Below are 26,303 nucleotides of genomic sequence, written 5' to 3'. Positions count from 1 at the left end.
AAACTAAGAGAGGTACAAGCTTTCACATTCTGCCCCTAAAGGAGCATCTGTTGTAAGGAGGCTCAATAGTGTTAATATAGTGGGAAATTATTATACAGTTAGGATCAAGTACCCAGGCCGTTAAAGACAAAAGTCCCTGGAATATGGCAATCAGAGACTTTAGTGTCCCTTGCATAAATATATATTTAAAATACTACATAGAAAAGAGATGATTAAAGGGTTTGTTCTCCTAATATGAGTATAGTTTCTTCCTTACTGCGGTCACCAAATGGACACATTCTTTCCCGTGTGGAAAGGGAGGGGTGTATACCTTTGTCTGAGCGTCCACATGAGCCCCTTGGTTTACGAGGACTTCTGCCACATTCACTCGATCTTCTTGAGCAGCCAAATGGAGTGGGGTCAGGCCACTCTGCAAAAGATTCAAAGGGCACAGTCATCTTACGGGAAGTAATGTCACACACATAGCCACCATGTTTGAGAAACCACTTGTGAATTCTAAGATGGTAAGCCAAGAATTTCTATGTAAGAAAAAGCCTATGGAATAAATTTATATGCTTGGGAGGCTGAGGCAGGTGGATCACATGAGCCCATGAGTTTGAGACCAGCCTGGCCGACATGGCGAGGCCCCATCTCTACAAAAATTAGCCAGGTGCAGTGGCATACACCTGTAGTCTCAGCTACTTGGGAGGCAGGAGAATTGCTTGAGCTCAGTAGGAGGAGGTTGCAGTGAGTGAGCGAGCGCCACTGCACTCCAGCCTTGGTGACAGGAGTGAATAAAACCTCTCTCTCTGTCTCTCTCTCTCTGTCTCTCTCTCTCTCTCTCTCTCTCTCTCTCTCTATATATATATATATATATATATATATAGTATACTGTCTTAGCACTGTGGCAACATTAGTATCTGTAGGCAGGAAAAATTGTAGGCATACTCAAAAGTGTAAGAAATGGAGTGAGCCTTGTATACTCATCACAGACTTAGCAATTATCAAAGTTTTCCTATATTTGTTTCATCTATTCTTCTTTTCCTTTTCACTCATTTATTTGTGGCAGTATTAAAACAAATCTAGATATTATAACATTTACCCCCATACACTTCAGTGTTCATCTCCAAAAATTAGACTTTATTTTTTACAAAATTATGCAAGAGTTTTAATATATTGTCAATGGCACTAGCTTTACCAAAAATTATTTAAATGATATCTGTTTACTAAGTGAACATTGACATATGCTGATAATATTTTCTCCATATTAATTCCCAAGGTCTAATGAATATTTTCTGTATGTCACTCTGGGTAGGAAAGATCGCCTGTGGAATGTAATGTGAATGCAAGATCATGAGAATTTCCAGGTCATTTAGATGATGTATGGGTTTAACAAGACTGATACAGTATTTGAAACTAACCCTATTAGAGAATTTGCAGAACACGTGGTTGCTCTCATGACCAAGAAAAAAAAATTACTAAGACTATTCTCTGGTTGTAAAAAGCCTCTTTACATTGTAAACCATTTTTTGGTAATATTTAAGAGAAAGTGAGCTGGTGTAAGTGCTTTCAGATTTTTTGCTTTCATCCATTATGAGCACAGAAGTTAATATCTTAATCCTGGAAGTCTTTTCTCCCCCTCTAGCATCTGTGCAATGAAAATATCAGCCTGTCCTATTTGTCAGAGGAAAGGAGGTAATCAAAGGCAGTTTTAGGAAGAGCACAGAGCCTTCTAGATGTGCAACATTATTTATTCAGGGGTTGTTATTCCATCAGAGCAATTATGGAATGCAGAGAGAGTCAAGCTGGGACTTTTTAATAATGTTTACAGAATTTTGGAGGAAGCTCACTCGAACTGAATCAAGGGGGAAATGTGAAAAGCAGGACTGATGCATTCACTTGCAATTCAAGAAAAATAAGCCAGGGCCAAAATTGGCACCACCCAAACACTGACCTCATCATAGAACCGTGTTCCATGTTCTACTTCAGAGGAAATAATATTGTCAGCCATAATATTTTGTGAGTGTCATGGTCACCTATTCTAAGTTTGAGACTTTTGACACTGACGGTGCTTTACTGAGTAGCTCTCAGCAAAGACTGAGAAATGCGTTGTGGGCACATGTTGTCCTCTCACGCTCCCACGTCTAGGTGCCTGCTGCTCACCTGGCTTACCCACTCACTGATGGAGTCACTTCAGGCTTCCCTGGCCTTTCTCTCTTCTCATTTCAATAAAGGGCCAAGTTAGTACATTTATTTGCAAACCTACTATGTGCTCACCTCAATTAAAACTATCATAATCCTGCATTTAAACTCTGTTTTCTTGCTTGTCTTCCTCAAACCACTGTGAGCTTATTGAGGCAAGTATTGTATCTTTAATTTTTATATAACCAGTGTCCAGCATCTAGCATTTAATCTACCCATTCATTGATTAAATCAGAGAAAAAAGTCAAACATTTTTCTTAGGTAGAACAGGATAAATTATATAAATAACATTTTATTTTTATATTCATGGCTTTATTAAAAGATTTTAAAAAACAACCACAGCCCTGTTTGAGTTCAGAAGTTACCTGTTAATCTTTTATGGCATTTTGATCATTGCTCATTTTAAAAATAGCACTTAGGGCTGGGCGTGGTGACTCGTGCCTGTAATCCCAGCACTTTGGGAGACCAAGGTGGACGGATCCCCTGAGGTCGGGAGTTCGAGACCAGCCTGACCGATATGGAGAAAACCCGTCTCTACTAAAAATACAAAATTAGCTCGGTGTGGTGGTGCATGCCTGTAATCCCAGCTACTCGGGAGGCTGAGGCAGGAGAACTGCTTGCACCCTGGAGGCGGAGGTTGTGGTGAGCTGAGATTGCATCATTGCACTCCAGCCTGGGCAAAAAGAATGAAATTCTGTCTCAAAAAAAAAAAAAAAAAAAAAAAAAGAGAATTTATTTGAAACAGAGAAAACATCAAATTAAAATAGCAACAGCTCTGTTTAATATTCTTCCAGTTGTATAAAAAATATAGCATTGGGGTCTGCAAAACCTATATGGAAAAATAGGGACATCAAAAGCAAAATTGAATCAAATTGAACAGTAGCACCTCAACAATAACTTGGGGTTCATGATCATTTTTCCTTAAGAGTACTGGGAAAGTCCTGGTTACTAGTAAAAAAAAAAGAAAGTAAAAACAATAAAGTGTTTAGTTCAACATAAATTATGAAAGCTAAATCTTTCTTTCAATAGTTATTTTTTAGCAAGGAAATAAAATGTAGTGTTATATGAGAAGAGGGAAAGGTAGGCAGGAGAAGGGAGGAGGGAACAGTGAGTAATTGATGCTTAAAACACTGACAACTCAGGAAAAACTGACAAAAACTGAGAGACAGTTCCTTATTGAATAATAAAAAGTTTTGCTGCTTTTCTGTTTTCATATGAGGGCATGTTTAGTGCTTTATACTGAAAATGACAACTGAGAAAGGATGCAAGGATTTACAAATGCCTTCTCATTAGATCGTTTCTAATGAGAAGTTAGAAGTTAAAAGTATTAGAAGTTCTCAGAAGTTCCTCAAGTTCAACATGCTAATGGAAAGCCAGCTGATCTTTTAGAATTCCTCTAGGAATATCTCTGTTTGTGTATCATTTATTTAGGAAGGTGGCCAGAAATTTCCAGGTTTCCCTGGTTTACTATATGTCTTTGAGTCTTCAGAATTCCTTTCATTAATTTCCACTCTACTAAAGCAAGCACAGAGAAAATTTTTGCCCTGAATATTTTTAGCCTAAAATCATTCTATGAGTCTAAGGTGAATTCAAGGCTCGGTATATATTGTACCAGTTAGCTGCAGGATTTTGAAGAAACAAAGTCGGTCACACTGCAGTTTGGTATCAAACCTACTGGAAATATTCAGTGTAAACCAATTGTGAAAGTACTACATTGTTTCTGGAAGAACTGGTGAAATACAATATTATGGGCTCAGAAGAGAAAATACACTCTGATACCAGCATGTGCTTCAATTTGGGAAACAAAAGGTCCTCTTTGTCATAAAGACAAGTTGAGTTTTGAGGCAAGCCATTACAATTCTTGTCTCTAAATTGGTATATAAAACTATAGAAAATTCAAAAGATCAAACAAATCTTAACTATAATGACTATTATGAAATTGCTTTGTTATTCCCATTAATGCTGAGACATGCACTCATAAAAGGAATGTTTAACAAGAAAAAAATAAAATTAAAAAAATTAAAAAAAATTTTGCTCTGTAATGACCAAAAAAGATTTTCACAATACTAAAACTAAAAAAACATATCCCTGGTCTCCCGTATATGTCTTTTGGTCTACAGAATTTGTTAAATGATAAACTTGAGAATTCAGATTGATATGGAGTGAGCTTTTTCCAAAATTGTAAAAATTCTAAAATTAAAAAAAGATTTTTTCTTAGTCAAAAAAGTGTTGAATGTTATCTCAGTGAATCCTCACAGCATCTCCTGAAGTCAGTATTATTATCTCCACGTACTAAAGGACAAAACTGAGCCTCAGAGAGGTGATAGAACTTGCCTGAATGACACAGGAAGAATCTGACTTAGGATTCAAACTCTCTGTGATTTCAAAACACACACACATGTGTTAAAAGTATTTAAATTACTTGTTATTTGTCAACATAAGACTATTGCTATTTTGAAACCCTACTCCAATATCTGAGCTAGGGCTGAGAAATATCATAGCTATGCCCACACCCAGCAGGCAGAAGAGAAGCTAAATGCCAGAGAGTGGAGCTTATCATGAATCTGAGGGCCCTTTTGCATGGTTTCCTATTATCTGAAGATTTAGAAACACCTGTCTTGTGTTTTGGGCAAATCTTAATGAGCAATTCAGCAAAGCTAAATTCTTTGATATATACAGGGAGAGGCAGTAACTTCATTAACATGTTTCTGGTTAATTGTGGGCTGAACTTTCACTTTGCTTGATAAAACTCTAGTCTTTTCTTTATGAATAATGAGGATATCAAAGATGACAGCATGGGTGTTAGAAGAGTTTAGGGAATAGTCTTCACAAGTTCCTTCAAAATTGCCAGCAACTTCCCCTATCTACTCCATAAAATAGCTACGCTAAATTTGTTATTAAAATGAACTCACAAAGGCAGCAATATTTCCCATTTCTCTTTGTAACCTAGAACTTAAAAACGGATGAGCAAGGAGCAGGACCCCAAAAATGTTCGTGGAATAAAGCAATGGGCTACAGTTTGCAACTACTTATTTGCTATGTTATGGTGAAGTAACAATGGTGCTCTTTGAATTAACATTATAACAAAACTTTATGTTACTACAAAAACTTCCTGGACTTCATTTTTATGGCTATATGTATATAGAGTCACCTGCAAATACACTCATTGTCTGACTGAATTACCTGAATTATTTGTTTACCATTATCTTTCTCTCTCTCTCTTTTTTTTTTTTTTTTTTTTTAAAGACACAGGGTCTCACTCTGTCACCCAGGCTGGAGTATAAAGAAGCAATCACGGCTCACTGCAGCCTCGATCTTCTGAGCTCGAGCAGTCCACCTGCCTTGCCTTCCCAAAGTGCTGGGATTAAATGCCTGAGCCAGAGCAACTGGCCCTATTGACTGTTTTTCTTATTGTTTAAACAGATTGTTTCCAAATTTTTGCTCTGTTAAGTAACACTTCGGTAAACAACTTGGTGCAATATTATACTTTACACATCCTATTTGACCCAGATCTTCTGTGAATTCTTAGTGACCTTTCTGAGGGGTGAGGTTTTGGTGTGCTGCATGCTTTGTCAAGAAAGAAGTGGGTTACCTTATTGCTCAGGTTCACATTCGCATTTCTACTAAGGAGCAGCGACACCATGTCCACATGCCCTTCCTGAGCTGCGAGATGGACGGAAGCAATTCCTTGCCGGGTAACTGCGTTGGCATCAGCACCATATTCCAGCAGAGTTGTTGCTATGTCCATCTGGTTCTTTTTGGCAGCGATGTGCAGTGGCGTATAACCATTCTGTCAACACAAATCACTTGGTCACATGCCCAGGAACAAGATAAAAATGTGTACAGTGCATTTTCAAATAGTAGCTGTCTCTTTCTAGTGGTTTTCTATGATTGCTGAAGAAATCATGATTAAGTAAGCAAATACTGGTAAACCAAGTGATACTATGAATATAGTGCCCTCATGTCTCCTGCATTCCTAAGTAGTAGGGAAAACATAACTTAATATGGACATTTTATTTAATTATTTATTTATTTTATTTTATTTTTTTGAGACGGAGTCTCACTCTTCGCCCAGGCTGGAGTGCAGTGGCGCCATCTCAGCTTACTGCAAGCTCCGCCTCCCGGGTTCACGCCATTCTCCTGCCTCAGCCTCCCGAGTAGCTGGGACTATAGGCGCCCGCCACCGCGCCCGGCTAGTTTTTTGTATTTTTAGTAGAGACGGGGTTTCACCGTGTTAGCTAGGATGGTCTTGATCTTCTAACCTCCCAATCCTCCCGCCTCGGCCTCCCAAAGTGCTGGGATTACAGGCGTGAGCCACTGTGCCCGGCTTAACATGGACATTTTAAGCAAAAAGAGTCAGAGTATTATTGGTTTTCTAAAAGGAATATAGATTTCCCTTTTACAGGAAGTTATGTTACAACATGCTCAATAATTACTTGCTTTATTTAAATTGAGGACAGGAGGAAGAAGCAACAAACAATCAGTTATCACTAGGGCATGTTCAGAGCCATTCATTCTTTTCTTTAAAAAAATACCTTTAATGGCCATCTATTGCTTACAAGTTGAAATTTTTAATGTTCATGGAAGTTAAGACACTATAATCTCTTCTCATGTGGCCCTTTGATTTCCTCCTTTACAAAACTTGTCTTTATGCTGGTCTGTCATCCTGCACATCCCCCAAACAGAATAGAGTCTCATGTTTCTCTGTCTTGCCTTACTCTACAAGAATGCTCTTCCCTAACATGCCCAGGAGCCAGCATCTGTCAGCTGAAAATTCAGCTCAACGGTCACACCCTCCATGAGGTTTATTATTTCTTCCCACCCCTCAAGCCTCAACCCCTACCTCCAACCCTGACTGACTCTTATCAAAGTCCTGGGGATATTTAGTGGTACTCTTTTGTTTACTTATCTATCCCCTCCTACTAAATATACATTTGATAAGGGCACATATTGTGTCATATTTGTCTTTGTGTCTCTCTAGTGCCTCACAATAACTGCCACGTATTAATTACAGGAAGAAAGGAATCCTCAGATTTTGAATCAAGAGTACCAGAGCTTTCAGCACATTCTGGCATCCTTCTCTTGGCTAACCCCTGATAACCACAGAGAGACAATCAAGATTCCCTTGATAAACTGTTGGTCAGCTGTGCCTCAGGAGCCATCAGGGTCTCCTGCCCCAAGAAAGAGTTTTGGGGGATGTTGCCCTAGTTCACAGTCACTTACAAGAAGTGCAAGATTACATTTTGACATGGACATAAACCTGAGTATATCGAATATGCTAATGACAAATTAGAATGATTTTTTTTTTCCACAGACAGGAAGGTTTAGAAAAAGAAAATAGAATCTAAGAATTTGTATTTGGAAGTACGATCCAAATCTGGACAATGGATCAGTCACAATCCTTTTGAGCCATGTAGAAGGATCAGAAACAACACAGAGGGTTTTGAGGGTCTGCTGCACTCAGTACTCAGCCATCCTGCTGCAATGACCCTCACATTTCAGTCACTGGCATGTCCAAGTCCAACAGCATTCCTCACTTCACAAACCCTTATATCAACCCATGAAAGTGGAAATGTCACTTCTAGACTCTTCTGAAACTAGCCTCTGCCAAACTGGATGAGCCAGGGTAAAAGAAGATTTTATATCCCTATTTTTAATTTTGACCTATTGCCATCTGAAAACCCCAGCTGCCCTGAGAAGCATTTGGCCCTCTGCTGGGACACACCCTTCAGAGACCGATGCCCTCAGAGCCAACTGCAGAGCTTTGGTCTGAGCCCAACGCTGCAATGAGGGACAGGAGGAGGGGAGTTGTTTCATCTCCCCAACACTCCAGCATAAAAGAGAAAATTCACAAAGCAGCACTAACATAGGAAATATAATTAGTCAATGTGTCTAACACTAACCTAACTACTTCAAGTGGTAAAGACAAGATAAACTCAGAATTTAGCTTCTTATCATGTATCTTCTCTCTTTTTGCTTTTGCTGTTGACATAATCTTCAGGTTAGTCACTTCTCAACCCCTAACTAAGGTAAAGTAGCTCAAGACCCTCTCACACATGAAAATCTTGTTTACTTCTAATGCCACCAAAAAGTATCCTATGTCCTAAAAATTTTTTTTAATCAAGAGAACTGTAGCAGTCAGGCATGGTGGTGCATGCCTGTAGTCTCAGCTACTTTAGAGGCTGAGGCAGGAGGATCACTTGAGCTCAGGAGCTCAAGACCACCCAGGGCAACATAGGGAGAGTCTGTCTTTAAAACTCTGAGAGAGACAGACAGACAGAGACAGGGAGAGACAGATACAGAGAGAGAGAGACAGACAGACAGACAGACAGAGACGGACAGACCCAGCTCTGTAATATATGCCAATTCCAGACACATTACTATTATTGCTCAAGGATTTATCTTGAGCTCCTTACATGAGACACAAAGGAAAGTACAAAGCAAGGGAAAAATGACTCACGTATTATTTTACTATGAAAAGTTAATCTCAGAAAGACTTAATAAATATCTTCAAATAATAAGCACATTTATCTTGAGGCTTCTAATGGAATTTTCTAAATTTTCTAAGTTGTTTCTACTTTGTGAAAAATAAAATGATCCTCACTTGCCACACTAAGAAAGGCAGATGCATCTATCAAAAGAAAAATTAAATAGCAAGTGATTCAACTGTAGAATAATTTTGACCTATATGTTTTTTTCCCTCTTGATGTAGAGGATAAAGCGCTTGCCACATGTGCTTTCGTATTTCAAAATTAAAGTAAAAGCAAATGCAACTTAAAATCATCAAAAGTAATATATAGCATTTAAATCATAATTGAATTTGTTTCAAGAACTTTCACAAATATACTGATCCACATCAATAGATATGTTGCATATTTTATGGAAGAGAAACCTGATAAATAATACTTAAAACTTACTATCTCTTCTACAATTAGTATCCAGGTTATACCTGAACTCAAGCCAATCCTCTTGCCAGCATAAGGTCCTGCCACAGGAAATAGATTGGACTAAAATAGATTAGAGCAGCCCATCTACTTTTCAGTACCCCAATTTCCTGAAACCTCATCACATTTCTAGGACATGTATGAGTAAGACAATACATTGGTAATTTTAAAAGAGAAGAAAGGAGAAGAAAGGGTAAGAAGAAGGCATCACATACTCTAAGAAAAAGGACAAAGGACGTGATTTGATGAAGAGTTAACATTGAGGTTGCTGCTGTCACATCCATATAGTAATCATGCCCTATTGAGGCTCTGTCCCTTATCTCTCACCACTGTCAGAATTCAGGAATGCCTGAACTTCCCTAGAGTAAAGAAGACCGATTGCCTGCTCTGTATTTTTTCTCCTTTCTTTTTTAGCAAAACCAAACAAACCCCCAAATCAAAACACAAAAAATAAAAGCAAAACAAAACAAACACACAAACTTCTCTGGCAGTGTGCTCAGCACTATTTCTCAACTTTTTTTGCACATAGAAGTGGCCAGTGGGGTGTAAGGAGATGTGGTTTGGTGGAACTTCTGGGAAAGCCCTGTTGTGCTGACTTTCTTGCTGCCTGTGGCTTGAAAGTAAATTTGGCAACCAATCAACTCTCTTTGAAGGGAAAAGCCAAAGATTCATTGCAATCCATGTTAAAATATCCATGTCATTTTTCACAGAATTAGAAAAGGCAACCCTAAAATTCATAGGGAATCAAAAAGGAGCCCAAATAGCCAAAGCAATCCTAAGCAAAAAGAACAAAGCTGGAGGCATCATATTACCTAACTTCAAATTATACTACAAGGCTATAATAACCAAAACAGCATGGCACTGTTATAAAAATATATGCATAGAAAAATGGAACAGAACAGAAAACACATAAATAAAGCCACATTCCTTCAGTCAACTGATCTTTGACAAAGTTAACAAAAATAAACACAGAGAAAAGGACATCCTATTCAATAAATGATGCCTAGGAAAATTTGATAGCCACATGAAGGAAAATGAAACTGGACCCATAACCCTCACCATATACAAAAATTAACTCAAGATAGATTAAAGACTTAAATGTAATACCTGAAAGTATAAAAACTCTAGAAGAAACCATAAGAAAAACCCTTTTGGACATTGAGCTAGGGAAAAAATTCACAACTAAGACCTGAAAATCAAATGCAGCAAGTCAAAAAATAGACAAATGGGACTTAAGTAAACTAAAAAGCTTCTGCATAGCAAAAGAGATAATCAATAGAGTGAACAGATACCATATAGAATGAGAGAAAATATTCACAAACTATGCATCTGACAAAGAACTAATATCCAGGATTTATGAAGAACTCAAACAGCTCAACAAGAAAAAAAAAAAATAACCCCATTAAAAAGAAGGCAAATGACACAAACAGACATTTTGTGAAAGAAGACCCACAAATGGCCAAGAAGCATATAAAAAATGATCATCATCACTAATCATCAGAGAAATGCAAATCAAAACCACAACTGGATACCATCTCACACCAATCAGAATAGCTGTTATAAGAAGTCAAAAATAATAGATGCTGGCAAGGATGCAGAGAAAAGGAAATGCTTATACACTGCTGGTAGGAATGTAAATTAATATAACCTCTAAGGTGAATTGTAAGGAGATATCTCAAAGAACAAAAAATAGAACTACCTTTGATCCAGCAATCCTACCACTGGTTAGATATTTCCCAAAGGAAAATAAATCATTATATCAAAAAAGATACTTGCACTCATATACTTATTGCAGCACTATTCACAATAGCAAAGTCCTGTAATCAACCTTAGTGTCCACCAATGGATGATTAGATAAAGAATATGTGAATATGTGGGATATATACATTTTATTTATTATTATTATTTTTTTGAAACTGAGTCTCACTCTGACACCCAGGCTGCAGTGCAGTGGTGTGATCTTGGCTCACCGCAACCTCCACCTCCTGGGTTCCAGTGATTCTCCTGCCTCAGCCTCCTGAGAAGCCAGCCACCATGCCCAGTTAATTTTTGTATTTTTAGTAGAGAAGGGGTTTCACCATGTTGGCCAGAATGGTCTCCATCTCCTGACCTCGTGGGTCCTCCCGCCTCAGTCTCCCAAAGTGGTGGGATTACAGGTGTGAGACACTGCACCCGGCCTATTTTATTCGTTTTTATAGCTGAGTAGTATCCAATGGTACGTGTGTGTGTATACAGATATATATACATACATATAGTAGTATTCCATGATATGCACGTATCGCATACCCTGTGTGTATGTATACATATATATGTATATACTATATGTTTATAGCTGAGTGGACTATTACTCAGCTATGAAGTCTTGTTTGACAAATATAAAGCTGGAAATCAATTATATATTATATACAATTATAATGTATATAATTTATATGTGTATACATATATACACACATAAATACACACACACACCACGGAATACTACTCAGCTATAAAAAAGAATAAAATTATATCTTTTGCAGCAACACAGATGAAACTGGAGGCCATTATTTTAAGTAAAATAACTCAGAAAGTCAAATACTGCATGTTCTTGCCTAAAAGCGAGAGCTAAATGTGTGTACATGGACATAGCGGAATAATAGACATTGGATACTTGGAAAGGTAGGAGGGTAGGAGTGGGGTGAGGGACAAAGAATTCTCTAATGGGTACAATGTATACATTTTGGGTGATGGTTACACTAAAAGCCCTGTCTTCAGCACTAGGCGATATATCCATGTAACACAACTGCACTTGTACCCCCAAACTGAGTTTTTTAAGTCACAGGGAACTTGCCTCAACACCCTATATCAACATCAACAACTGCCCTGTCTACCTCCTGACTGTTTGTGCCATGAGAAAATGGAGGCTCATCAATTTAAAGCATTGTAGCTAGGGTTTTATTTTCCCTAGCAGATAAAGCCAATACCTAAAATTATATGACTGGCTTTGCTTAAGATTAAAGTCTAGAAAAAGTTCCTGACCAGTACCACTGCCCCGAAGACAGGGATTGTTGGACATGTGCCAGAGATGGCATTACCCAGGCTCTTATGGAAGCAATTGTGCATGGAAATGAGAATCAATGTCCCATTAGAAACACCTGTGTTTAATTGACTATAAAAATATGCCTAAGGCTAATGGAATGTTATAAAGAATTATTTAAAGGACTGCTTCTCTTTTCAAATCTTTGTAAAGGATGTTTTGCAGATAGGGAACTATGAATACTAAGTCTTGTTTGACAAATATAAAGGCAAAATGAATTAGGAATATACCAACTATTGCCCTGTTTAAGTGTTATTTGTGGGCCTAGCACAGTAGCTCACGCCTGTAATCCCAGCAGTTTGGGAGAATGAGGCGGGCGGATCACCTGAGGTCAGGAGTTTGAGACCAGCTGGCCAACATGGTGAAACACCATCTCTACTAAAAATACAAAAATTAGCTGGGTGTGGTGGTACATGCCTGTAGTCCCATCTACTTGGGAGGCTGAGGCAGGAAAATCACTTCAACCTGGGAGGCAGAGGTTGCAGTAAGCCAAGATCGTGCCACTGCACTCCAGCCTGGGTGACCAAAAAAAAAAAAAAAAAAAGTTATTTGTGAACAGAAAGAGATATTGGAGTCACCTGCTGTACTAATTGCTTTATAACTTTGGTCAATTTTACACTGCTTTTTGTGCCAAAGTTACTATTCTCATTCAAGGAAAAAATAGTTCACTTACTAATTATTTACTTGTTATCTATGAAGGATGAAGGACTTGGGGTTACTTATACATAGGTCAAGGTAGCTCACCCCTGTAATCCCAGCACTTTGGGAGGCCAAGGTGGGAGGATCACTTGAGGTTAGGAGTTCGAGACCAGCCTGGTCAACATGGTGAAACCCCATCTCTACTAAAAATACAAAAATTAGCTGGGCATGGTGGCGCATGCCTGTAATCCCAGCTACTTAGGAGGCTGAGACAGGAGAATTGCTTGAACCCAGGAGGTGGAGGTTGCAGTGAGCCAAGATCGTGCCACTGTACTCCAGTCTGGGGGACAGTGAGACTCCATCTCAAAAAAAAAAAAAAAAAAAAAAAAAGAAAAGAAGGAAAGAGAAGAAAAGAAAAAGAAAAAGGAAAGTAGCCCACACATACCTGGGTAAAAATGAAATGAAATAAAATGTACAACCATTAAATTTCTTACAAATCTTTCTCCTTAAAATTATGCTAAAATATCATAACAAAATTTCCCATTTAAAGCATTTTTCAGTGTACAGGTCAGTAGTATTAAGTTCTGTGTATTCACATTGTTCTCCAACCATCACTATTATACATTCCCAGAACTTTTTAGTCTTCCTAATTCAGACTCTGTATCCATTAAACATTAACTCCCCATTCCCTTCTCCTTCTACCCTTGACATCCACCATCCTCTGTCTGTCTCTATAAATTTACTACTCTATGTACTTCACATAAGTAGAATCGTACATCTGTCCTATTGTGACTGGCTTACTTAGTACAACGTCTTCAAGATTCCTCCACGTATTAGAGTAGCGTATGTCAGAATTTCCTTCCTTTTAAAGGCTAAATAATATTCCCTGTGTGTATATGTGCAGTGAGTATATGCATTCATCCATCAATTAATATTTGGGTTGTTCTCACCTTTTGGCTATCATGAATAATGCTGCTATATCTTTTTTTCAAGATAAAGTTTTATCAAGTCAAGTCGTGGTTTTGTAATAGAAAGAATGTTTGTCAGGGTCAGAAATTATGGAGGGGAAAGCTACATTTAGATTAAAAGCAAAGTTGGGAGTTTGATTTTGAATTTGAGATTTCATTTTAGATTTTGAGGTATAATTCTGGAGAGGATGGGGCAGAAAATGATTGAAAGTTTCCAGGAAGAAATATCTATCAAAGATAACATACTCTCTAAATGGAGACAGTACCCAAAAGTTGGTCTCTTAGTGTATCTAAAGTAATCTAGAACAACCCCAGTTCATTCATCTGTGTATACAATGATGTGATCTAAACATTAGGTTTAAAGGAGAGCACTGCAGCTGCCCCTACATGGAATAGTAAGTCAAAGATGTAAAAAGCATAAGGGAGGCCGGGCGCAATGGCTCATGCCTGTAATCCCAGCACTTTGGGAGGCTGAGACAGGTGGATCACAAGGTCAGGAGATCGAGACCATCCTCGTTACGGTGAAACCCAGTCTCTACTAAAAATACAAAAAATTAGCCCTGCATGGTGGTGGGCACCTGTAGTCCCAGTTACTCGGGAGGCTGAGGCAGGAGAATGGCGTGAACCTGGGACGCAGAGCTTGCAGTGAGCTGAGATGGCGCCACCGCACAGGTCTCCAAAAAAAAAAAAAAAAGCATAAGGAGCATAAGGGATACTCAAGGGTCCTTCAACCAATAGTGTTTAGCGAAATAACTGAACACTGAAATGGTGGTTTGCATCATTTCAGTGTTCTCTGATCATAGCCACCTGCTCAACAATAGGAAGCGTATTAAAGCAATAGCACTCTATTAACCTGTCTTTAAGGAAGCTCTTCTTTATGATTTGTCCCTCAAATTAGATTACTAAAATAATAACATAGCTATATACCCACTCAGTTTCTCTCTTTTCTCAGAAATCTAAGTTGTCTACTGATCAAAAATGCCCTAACAATAAAGATCCTCCTTAGCAATAATAAAAACACACATGTAAAACCTCTCAACCTATTTTACTAAATTCAAATAAACAACTTGAAGGCAATTAGATGGCCAGAAAAATGTAACACATATTTCATAATTCTGACAAATCAGAACTTTCTTACTCCCTCAGGCTGTGCTTATGTTTTTCATCTGGCTAAAGAGTGTTCCAGCTCTCCTTCCTCCAGGAGGTCCTGGATTGTCAAAGACAATCAACTGACAAGTAAATATTTCCTGAGCATCTACCATATTAGCAGACTAAATCACTGAAGGCACAGATGTCCTAAGGTGCTTCTATTTCTGTGATTTTTTTAGTGGTGCCTAAACTAGGAGGGTGCTCCTGGTGAAGCAGGAGTAGATGTGCAGATAGAGACTGATAGACCTTACCCATCAGTCTCCTTAGGCTGTGGAATTATAGGTACCTTTGCGGCTGCGTGAGGTGAGGCTCCTTGGTCCAAAAGCAGAAGGGCCACTTTCTGATTATCGTAATGTGCAGCTACATGCAGTGGGGTTAGCCCGCTCTGAAAACACGTGCAGAAACAACAACCAGTGTCAAAGGTGTCTTAATACCAGAGGCCTAGATTGAGGAAATGAGATTAGATTGGATACAACATAGGGCATATTTACATTCCGGTTTCCACAGTACTTGGACCTCAGCATTTACCTTTTATTTCCCAAGTGCTCTTCATCCTAGTGGGACTTAAATATTTAGTTACAACTCGGGTGGCCATTAGTGAATATTAGCAAGTGTGTGTTTTGTTATCGGGGAAGTGGCCTGCTTCAGGGTTGCTGGTGACCTCTTACCTTCCCAGCAGCATCTGGAGATGCACTTTTCTGTAGCAGGAGATTGGCGACTTCAAGCTTTCCATACTTTGCTGCCACGTGGAGAGGGGTAAATCCTTTCTGGAAAAAAAGAAACATAAACATAATGAACAATAGAAATGACATAAGGAAAACACATGCAAAACCCAAACCAAACAACAAACAAAAAGATATGACATAAGGGCACTGCCTTCCAGAACTGATTAATTATTCTAGTGATGATGAGCAATGAAGTCTGCATTTAAAGTCCAAGACTCATAGATAAGAGTTCAAGAGCCTTCTTATCGACAGGGTGTGAGCACAACATTCAGGATACCTAATCTTTCTCCCTTCTGCTGACTGAACCACAACATGCTATTGGTTCTGGGAGTCATCAGGTATCTCACCAGGATGAAGTTGGAAAGCTGGATCTGGGGCTTATTCTAGGACTGCTTTTAGAGTTTCATATTGTGGGAAGAATAAGTTACAGGGTCCCAGACTCAGTTTGCACGGTTTGGGAAAATCCAGGGGAAGTCTGAACCTCTCACAATCTCACATCACCAGACTGGACACTTTCTCTTCTTCTTTCCCTGTTTCTCCATGTATACACAGTCCTTATGTGTCCTCTAGTCTTCAGGAGGAGTCAGAAATTCTCTTACCTTTAACACCAGAGGTGAACTTAATGACATGGTTTTAGAATGATGAGACGCCTATTCTGTAGGTGAACTGAATAATCACACATGGACAAACATGCAACAATTGGATGTTAATAGCTGAGTGGCTGCTCCCTCAGGCTTCCAACTCCTACAAGAATCTGTGTATCAACCAGCCAATCAGCACACTGTTGTGGGGGTCCCAATCATGAGTCAGGGATTAGGGGGTCATCAGCACATTTGACCTCATGAGACTACAGCAAACTAAAAGGAATGTGCAGCTGGTATGGTGAAATGCCTGAATACTCAAGACTCCATCACCCATTGCTCCGTTTCACATCAAATGAGCTTCCTGAACTTGCATCTCAACTCTACTGAAGAGCCCAAAGAATCACAAGAAATGAAATTTGAGGTAGTCATCATTTATCCTGATAGTTCTCTATTTGTAATTATCTTCTATATTGATTACACATTAATCTTTCTTATCTGTATCCAAATAAAAGAGTGCAGTACCAGTTACTAGCTTTGGAAGGTACGCCACAAGCCAATTCATCTTGCTATCACATTTGCTAGGCTTATGTAGTATCATAAGAAAAATGAGCTCCAAATTTTGCATTCTGCACATGCAGAGCAACTGTTTATGTTAGGGTATTACTCTAAGGCATCAGAGTTGAGATAAAAATAAATCAAACCATAAATCGTGACAACAGACAATAATGACAACAGAAAGAACAAAAACAAACAAAAACAACCCCAAGAAAAATTTACTGCCAGTTTTCCAAGTGTTATAAAAGCATCTACCAACCAAGCTGTGATAGTGTGGTTTGTGTGCTTGGCCTGAGCATTTTGCTAATCTGTAGCTCTGTTTTTAAACTAAAATTTAAGGCCATCAAATAATTTACAAGAAGTCTGACTCTGGATATCATTAAGGTTTCATTGGAAGATAATGTACTAAGAAACTTAAGGCAAAAAAAACCCCACAAAATACTATCAGTTACCCTCTCCCACCACAGAGCTTTGCTGGCCATATTAATGACTACCGTGGGATCGCAAGAATAGATGCGGTTGTGCGGCTTCTGGACCTGTGACTGTGCTGGGAACTGTAAGGAAGATGTATTTGGGGGAACAGAGCAGGATTCTGAGATACGCTTTCATACCTTTGTTGTTATAGATAAAGATGCTCCATGATCCAAAAGGAATGCGGCCACATCCTCATGCCCCTCTCGGGCGGAAAGGTGAAGTGGGGTGTACCCAGAAGTTGTGGCTGCATTTGGAGATGCTCCTTGCTGCAATAACTGTTGTACTATGTCTGCTTTCCCCAGTCGGGCTGAAATGTGGAGTGGGGTTTGGTCATCCTAAACAGCAAGGTAGAAATGTAAGGCTGATGAGCTGAGGAAACAATGGTGCCTTTATGAAAAATTCACGGAACATTAGATGCTTGATGTAAGAGGTACAATCAACTTTTTGAGTCAATGCTAAAAAAAATCTTATTTGTCTTTTTCTTCAATGTTCAGAAATGAGGAGATGGTAGGTCTAAGCTCATTAAATACCTCTGGAGAGTGAACCATTAATAAGAAAACCGTGAAAGGCAGTTCTGTCTATAAATGACCCCCCAACAACACCTGCCACAGAGAATCAAATTTGAACTTTAATTGCTCCTTCTTCGGGAGATAAGACAATGTATCCTAGTAAAACTCATATACCTGGGAGGGATATTATACCTCCACACCAGTTATTATCCACTCACATGGAATGAATTATTTTGTTGGTTCTGTCTTCCCATAGACAAACGCAGAGTGTGAGGAAGGCAGTGTAGGGTTGCGCAGTATACCTGTGCAAAGGCTCCCAGCCGAAGGGTCAGCAGGGGCTGATGCCCTCTGCTTGTCAAGCTGTGTATCCTGGTATGGGCTGCATTTGTCTAGACTGGAGAACCACCTCACTACAATTCACCCAAAGGCAGGAGGTACTCACCAAGTCCTGATCCCCTAGGATCTTATCCCCAAGTGGGAGGCGCAAATCATCTTAATTTGCTCAAAGATCCCTGTGGTAGTCCTCGAAATAGAAATTCTCTACTGAATTGTGATAAGGTTGAGGTAAACGGTTTAAGTAGGAAAGGTAGAGAAAATAGGCTAGAATAGAGGACACCATTTTGGAAGAATAAGGAGGACGAGGGTCAATGTCAAAGTAAGAGGGGCTATCTAACCAGTAGGAAGCATGAGAGGAGTTAGGGAGATGCCGCAAGAGAGAAGAGGAATATTGAAAGCAGAAAAAAATAGGTGCCAAGGAAAAATCTCATATACTGCTACTACTGCCACCCCTTAACTTGAAACTAGAGACTGCAGACTGTGCAAATGTATATTTACATATTGTAGGTTGAAATTAAATGGTTTATGATTCTGGACCTGAACTGCCATTCTGATAACCAGACCAAAGTATCCATCCCTATAGCAGCAGATAAGTGGGTTTCTCCTGCAGGTGAAATACGAGGCCAATTCTGAAGTGGCCAAACAGCTTGTACAGAAAAAAAAAAAAAAAATCCCTCATTTTCCTTTTGTGGCTGTTGACAGCTGACTTACAAGTCAACCAAAAAGGCTCAGTTATTCTTCCAGATTGTGATTGTTCTAGAAGCTTTGTGCATAAGCCCTTCTCCACGGAGTGTGAAGAACTTTGGACCAAGTCTAGATTCAGTCCCCAACCTGTTAGGGACTAGCCATGTGCTGACAGTTTCAGGCACAAGTTCTCATCTCATCCTATTTCATTTTGTTAAATAATTGAATGAACAAATGTGGAGGGAAGGGATTTTTCACAGTGTTACTTGGGTAGGGACTTTCCTTATTGGAGGTTGTTCACTATTTTTAAAGTATTCTTGAAAGACGGCATAAATATACTTAAAAGTTTTATGAAAATCAAAGGGTTTTTCCTCAATTTCAAACACTTTTCAAGTATTGCGCATACCTTAGCTTTAGCTTCTACCTGAGCTCCGTCTTGTACCAGATACCGCACAACTTCAGCTTGGCCGGAGCGAGCTGCCATGTGCAGCGCTGTTTCTCCTCTCTAGGGAACATGAGCCAAAGTAAATTAGCTGCAGCTCTGAAGAAGAGTGGTGTATTTTATTTGGCATAAAGCTTATGATGGACTTTTTTCAAAAATAAAAAATAGTCCTAAGCACTTCCTTATTGAAAAGATAGGAAGTCAAATGCATAAGAATTTCACAGGAACCTGGTTCATGAGGCAAAGACTTTGACATAAGCCTAGGGAGTCTTGTCACCCACTGTGCCAGGGGCGCTGCTCAGTAACCTACAATGTGGCCTCCCTTGGGGCTGGAAAGGCAAGTGCTCATAGGAGCTAAGCAGGCGGGTGAGTGAGTGCAGCTGGGCAGATGTGGAGTGCTTGAGAGAGCCCACACCTGCGCCGAAGCAGGCAGCCACCCCCCCCACACACACCCCCAACATCTTCAGCTCGCTGCTGTCACTATGCAGGATGCCAGCCTTACCATGCCACACCATGCAAGTTTTCAAAAGAAGTGGCAGTCTGGATTTTATATAAATTTTCCTATTCTTAAATATTGACCATAAATTCAGAATTAAAAACAAAACACTACATGGGCAACATAAACATAGTCAAGGGCCGGATTTGGCTTGTCAACAGTTGGTTTGCATTTCCTGTTTGATCTGAACAGATCAATATCTTAGTCTTTGGACATTTTTCCCAGTGGATCATTTTCTTTGCCCTGGACCACCCTCCCGCTATTTTTTCACCAAGTAGATTCTAATTCAGATTACTTCTTTACTTGATTAAAAATGAAAATGATATTAGAAACAGATACACTGAAATGGACAAAAATAAAAATGAAGGCCGGGCGCGGCGGCTCAAGCCTGTAATCCCAGCACTTTGGGAGGCCGAGACGGGCGGATCACGAGGTCAGGAGATCAAGACCATCCTGGCTAACACAGTGAAACCCCGTCTCTACTAAAAAATACAAAAAACTAGCCGGGCGAGGTGGTGGGCGCCTGTAGTCCCAGCTACTCGGGAGGCTGAGGCAGGAGAATGGCGTAAACCCGGGAGGCGGAGCTTGCAGTGAGCTGAGATCCGGCCACTGCACTCCAGCCTGGGCGACAGAGTAAGACTCCGTCTCAAAAAAAAAAAATAAAAAAAATAATAAATAAATAAATAAATAAAAATGAAATATACTCTCTCACATAGGTGATGCTCACTTTTAAACTGCCTTTATAAATTGAGCTTTGCTTTATAGGCCACCTACTTCCATGGAAGGACACGTGAGGACAGATTCCACAGGAAACTGGTGGATTGTGTTTATTGGAAAGGTGTTGAGGATGTCGTTTAGTGTATTACTCAGTGTTCCCTCTACGAATGAAAACATTCTCTGCAATTAGTACCGGGAAAGACTGCATTTCATCTGAGAAGCTGGTCTATATCTATGTTGTGGTTGTGCTGCTTGGGGCTGCTGGAAGATGCAGTCTTACTGGGGAGCCCCACTCTCAGGGTAAGGGTGCAGGACCTCATAGCTTGCCCCTTCTGTGCCAGGATGCTGCTTGTTTAATTGTTACTTCTTTAATGCTCATGAGTCCAATGAGTGTTATTATGTTTATGGTCTGTTGTGCTAATACTATGATGTCAAATTTGAAACCCTGTAAAACAATGCCACATGCAGATCACGGGTGGTAAGTTACCACTCTGATAGCTACTCTGAAGTGAGGCTCGTGGTTCCTACAGAGCAATGTTTGGTGTGAGAAAATAATACCATTGAGTAATCTATGGACACAGAATTCCATGGGTTTGCTATAACATGGTGAAGCACATTAAAAAGAGACTACCTTGAAGTTAGTTGAAATCACTTCTTTTTTTTTTTTTGAGATGGAGTCTCACTCTGTTGCCCAGGCTAGAGTGTAATGGCATGATCTTGGCTTACTGCAACCTCTGCCTCCCAAGTTCAAGTTATTCTCATGCCTCAGCCTCCTGACTAGCTGGAATTACATGCATGCACCACCACAACCAGCTAATTCTTTTTTTTTATTTTTAGTAGAGATCGGTTTCACCATGTTGGCCAGGCTGGTCTTGAACTCCTGACCTTAAGTGATCCACCCATCTCAGCCTCCCAAAGTGCTGGGATTACACGCATGAGCCACCACACCCTGCTGAAATCACTTCTTTGTATAAATAACCATAGTGTCTAAATGACCTCTCCAACATGTGGCACTTTTTAATGTTTTTGTTATAGAAAAATATTCCCCACACTTTATTTTTTATTTATTTTTATTTTTTTTTGAGACGGAGTTACATTCTTATCGCCCAGGCTGGAGTGCAATGGCGCAGTCTCGGCTCACCACAACCTCTGCCTCCCGGGTTCAAGCAATTCTCCTGTCTCAGCCTCCCGGGTTGCTAGGATTACAGGCATGTGCCACCACACCTAGCTAATTTTGTATTTTTTAGTAGAGACGGGGGTTTCTCCATGTTGATCGGGCTGGTCTCAAACTTCTGACCTCATGTGACCCACCTGCCTCGGCCTCCCAAAGCGCTGGGATTACAAGCGTGAGCCACCGTGCCTGGCCACACTTTATTTTTTACAATATAATATCCAGTAGTAACGCACCTGTAAGTTTAATGAACATAGTTCATAAGTCCTAACAATTTGTGGCCAACTAGAGACTGAGCAGATCTTGCCTTTGAAGTAAAGGAAACAAACGTATTCTTGAATTTTCTTCTTTTCAGTAGTCATATTAATTACATATTAATTAATTATAATAACAATAAGGTAGGGCATGGTGGCTCATGCCTATAAGCCCAACAATTTAGGAGGCCAACTCAGGAGGATTGCTTGAAGCCAGGAGTTCAAGACCAGCCTGGGCAACATAGTGAGGCCCCCATCTCTACAAAACATTTAAAAATGAGCCGGGCATGATGGCACATTCCTGTAGTCTCAGTGAGTTGGGAGGCTGAGGTGGGAGGAGCACCTGAGTCCAGGATTCTAGGCTGCAGTGAGCTATGATTGCACCACTGCATTCCAGTCTGGGAGACAGAGTGATACTCCAACTCTTAAAAAAATAAAAAACAAAAAAGTAGATAAAAATCACCTTTGCCAGTTTATTAAATACTCACAATGGACCTCCTTCATTCAAAGAATACTTACCACATTGGTGGTGTTTGGTGAGGCTCCATGATGCATTAGTTGTGATACAATATTTACATGCCCCATGAAGGCAGCAACATGGATTGGGGTAAGGCCCGACTAAGGGGAAAAGAAGAAAATGGTGGTTTGTTGGCTTAGCATGAAAAAGGTTTGTCAGTGAGCCTGCCTGCCTGCCTGCCATGCATCCATCCATCTAAACCAGTTTAATGATCAGATTAGAAGAATCAGGACATTCACCATTATGTTACAGATTCTCTAATGGTAAATATATCAACACATAATCATCATTTTCTTAAAGCAAATTCTGTTACTATGAAAGACTTATGTCATACCTATTAAAAAAGAAAAAGAATTTATTTCATACTTTTAATGTAGATCTTTGAAAAAGCTGATAAATAACTTGAAGGTTGTTTTTCCCCTGTACTAATAAACCTTCCTTATCCATATGTGTGTGTGTAGAGGGAGGACAGCGGTGATTTCATATATATTAGTAAAACGTCAACTTTTATTTCAGATCCTATTCTGGGCTTTAAAGAGGATTCCCATTTATGTCACATATAAAAGAGCAGGGTACCTAACACGAAGCTGTTTCTTTAATAAATGAACAAATCAGCATTAATGGTTTCAAACATTTAATTTTTTAACTTTATGGGTGTTACAAATTAAGGCATTAAAAATAAAGCAAATATTACAATGTTCACTAGACTAGACTTGAATTGCTTCAGATCCTATGCACACATACATACACATACATGTACGTAGACCCCAGAATACTATTCAGCATAAAGCAGAATTTATTGATTCCAGGATATTTTATATTGAATATGCCCATGATTGTGAGATTTAAATAGAGTGAATAAGAAAGATAAAAATCTCAAGCCATTAATTTTTTAAAGAGTATAATTTACTTATGCTTTTTATATGAAATGATTCCATTTTAAATTTTTCAGACTTTAATTTAGCTTACAACATGAACATCAAAACTTGATAAAACTTTTTTTTTAGTATATCTAGAAAAAGCTAACCTGTTTTTTAAAAAGGGACAGAAGGGGATAATTAATCTCAGCAGAAATTTGAGAAATGCCAAAAATATATGAAAGGAATTCTATACAATCAAAGTGAGGTAAAAGACAGAAAAGGAATAATTCTGGCTGCCCAGACTTCAAAAAGTGAGAAGAATGGAGGACAATTAGGAAAATGAGAATTTTGTTATAGTCTTGGCACCTTTTTCCATCGGCAGGGGGAATAGTTAGAGCTCGTGCAAGGCAAAATCTTGGTCTAAACTGCCCTTTAAAGCTCTTAGGGAACAGAGAGCTGGATTACTGGTTGACACCTCTGGACATTTACTCAAACATCAGCCAAGAATTTACTTTTATTTTAGAGCCTGTTCTGATCTCTAAGAGGGTTCCTATGCACTGAAAATAAACTTTCTATTTTATACTTAAAAATAACAGGTTGCCTAATATGAAGCCATAAGCCTGACAATATGGCAAATCAGTATTCATATTCTCAACCATTTCATATTTTAAAAATTCTAAGTGTAAATCTAGGCAAATATTCCATTTGCAGGCAAGAAACTGAAGCCAAGCAACAATCACTAGACTAGACTTTAATTTTTATGTTTGCTTCAAATCCTATAGTTAAACATCAGGTATTCAACAAAACTTTACTGAATGATCTGCTATGTATGGGCCAGACACTGTGGGTATATGAAGACCAGTCAGACACAGCCCTACCTCCAAGGAGCCTTCAGCCTCTGGGGGTCTTGGGGGCACCACTGAGTCATAAGTCAGAGAGTTGGATAAGGGCACAGGATGAGGTGATGGTTCCTAGAAGGGACATGTAGTCCAGGCTGGGGAGTGAGGGGAGGTTTCCTGAAGAAGGTGGCCCAGATCTGGTTCTAAAGGATGTGCAGGATTTGCCTGGCCAAGGGGGTGCGACACACAGAGGTATAGACATACAGAGGCAAACAAGAGAGTGTCTAGTCTATGGAAGTGCCAAGGGTTAGAATTAGAATTAACAGAGATCAGGGTGCTAGGAGGTAGTGAGGTGGAGGTTGGGGGTCTGGGACAAGTCTGAAAGGGTAGGTGTCAGGCTTGGTTTGCTTTGTAGAAGGTGCAGCCCTGATTCTGATGGATCATTTATCTGAGTTCCGAGTTGGTTACTATGAGAGAAACTTAGATCTAATCCTTTACTAACCTCAGCAGCAGTTTCATTAATTTTGAGTTTTGAGACAGAGTAATCCTTACTTGACAAAAGCACCAAGGTCGTCTTGCGCAGGGTTTTGACATTTTGAATCAGATGATTTTTTGTTGCGGGAGACTGTCCTGTATACTGTAAACTGTTTAGTAGCATCCTTGGCCTTGACCCACTAGATACCAGTAGTACTATCCAGTTGTGACAACTAAAAGTACCTCCAGACATGACTAAATGCCCCTTGGGGGACAAAACTGCACCCATTAGAGAAGTACTACAGTTTAGGATTTGATACAAATTATGCTTTCTGTGATGGGGCCGTTCCCCTTAAGCATATGTTTTAGGTTACATTTCTTGACATAGTGATACATTTGCATCCAACTCACCCACCAACAGGCTTGTCTGCTTCTCCTAAGGACTGGCAGCCCTTTTGCTGAATAGTTCAGAATGCAGTCTATGGCCATGATATACCAACAAACTAGCTGGTCCCTGGAGATGGCCCTGGGGCTCTGGCTTCTAAGGCTATACTCTCGGTATCTCAGGACTCCCAGAAATCTTAACTCTTCTCACCTCGGTTACAGCTTGGATGGATGCACCGTGTTTCAGAAGGAGTTCCATTACTTTAATTCGATTCTTCTTGCAGGCAATATGAAGAGGGGTAAAGCCATTCTGCAAGGGACAAATACATATACCTGCTTGACTACATTCCATCGAAACCCAGTTTCACTAAGTACAGTAAAATAGTCTTGCTAAAATGATGTGCGGTGAATCGAAATGAACAGAAAGTACCAGGGTTAAGCAGCACGTAGATTCTATTCTGGAAGTAGTCTAGCTGCCCTAGGAATCCAAGGTGCCCTGGTAATTGTGAACAAAAGGTGAATTTTTGTTACAGTCTCCTTGTTAGCTGAGGTAAAAATGATCATTCATTTCGTTGTTTTATTTCGGAATTCGCTCTTCCAAATAATATGTTCCCGGCTGGGTGTGGTGACTTACAAGTGTAATCCCAGCACTTTGGGAGGCCGAGGTGGGTGGATCACCTGAGGTCAGGAGTTCGAGACCAGCCTGACCAACATGGTAAAATCCCATCTCTACTAAAAATACAAAAATTAGCCGGGCATAGCGGCAAAGCACCTGTAATCCCAGCTACTTGGGAGGCTGAGGCAGGAGAATCGTTTGAACCCAGGAGGCAGAGGTTGCAGTGAGCCGAGATTGTGCAATTGCACTCCAGCCTGGGCAACAAGAGGGAAATTCTGTTTCAAAATAACAAATAATAATAATAATAACAATAATAATATGTCCCTCCTCTACCTCATTTCAAATACGGACTGAAAACTCCTGGCCCCAACATTTGTCCTCACGGCTCTACTTCACCAAGGTTTATTCTGTTCTCTTTGCTGTGTTTTAGGACAACTACAAGGCCAGCTCTAAAATGTTTTGATTTCTTCTCTAGCTTTATGCTTCAAGTAGGTGTTTACCCCAAGGATGCAGAAATGTAAATAACCCATTATCTGAATAATTTGGTTTACTATTTAATCTAATAAAAGAATCTGCTTTTTAATAAATTATGTCCCAAGTTGTCCTGCCTGCCAGTTGAGACTGTGGCATGTATTTCAGCAGCCAGTGGAGAACTATAAATACCAGAGTCCACCGTAAAAGCTTAGGTCAAAGTCACTGCAGGTGTTTT

General features: G+C 39.6%; 1 protein-coding gene across 1 annotated transcript in view; it reads right to left on the bottom strand.

The window, feature by feature from the left end:
• ANK3 (ankyrin 3) overlaps positions 1-26,303 on the bottom strand; it is a 361,275-nt gene that overhangs the window by 153,538 nt on the left and 181,434 nt on the right. The window contains 8 exon segments of the mRNA XM_050803013.1: positions 311-409; positions 5,774-5,971; positions 15,244-15,342; positions 15,626-15,724; positions 17,433-17,630; positions 19,231-19,329; positions 22,424-22,522; positions 25,190-25,288. Of these exon segments, the coding sequence (XP_050658970.1) occupies positions 311-409; positions 5,774-5,971; positions 15,244-15,342; positions 15,626-15,724; positions 17,433-17,630; positions 19,231-19,329; positions 22,424-22,522; positions 25,190-25,288 (990 nt within the window).

Source organism: Macaca thibetana, chromosome 9, assembly GCF_024542745.1.
Source record: "Macaca thibetana thibetana isolate TM-01 chromosome 9, ASM2454274v1, whole genome shotgun sequence".
Classification (NCBI taxonomy): domain Eukaryota; kingdom Metazoa; phylum Chordata; class Mammalia; order Primates; family Cercopithecidae; genus Macaca; species Macaca thibetana.
Note: the sequence above shows the minus strand (reverse complement) of the source record. Positions and strands in the feature narration are given on the sequence as shown.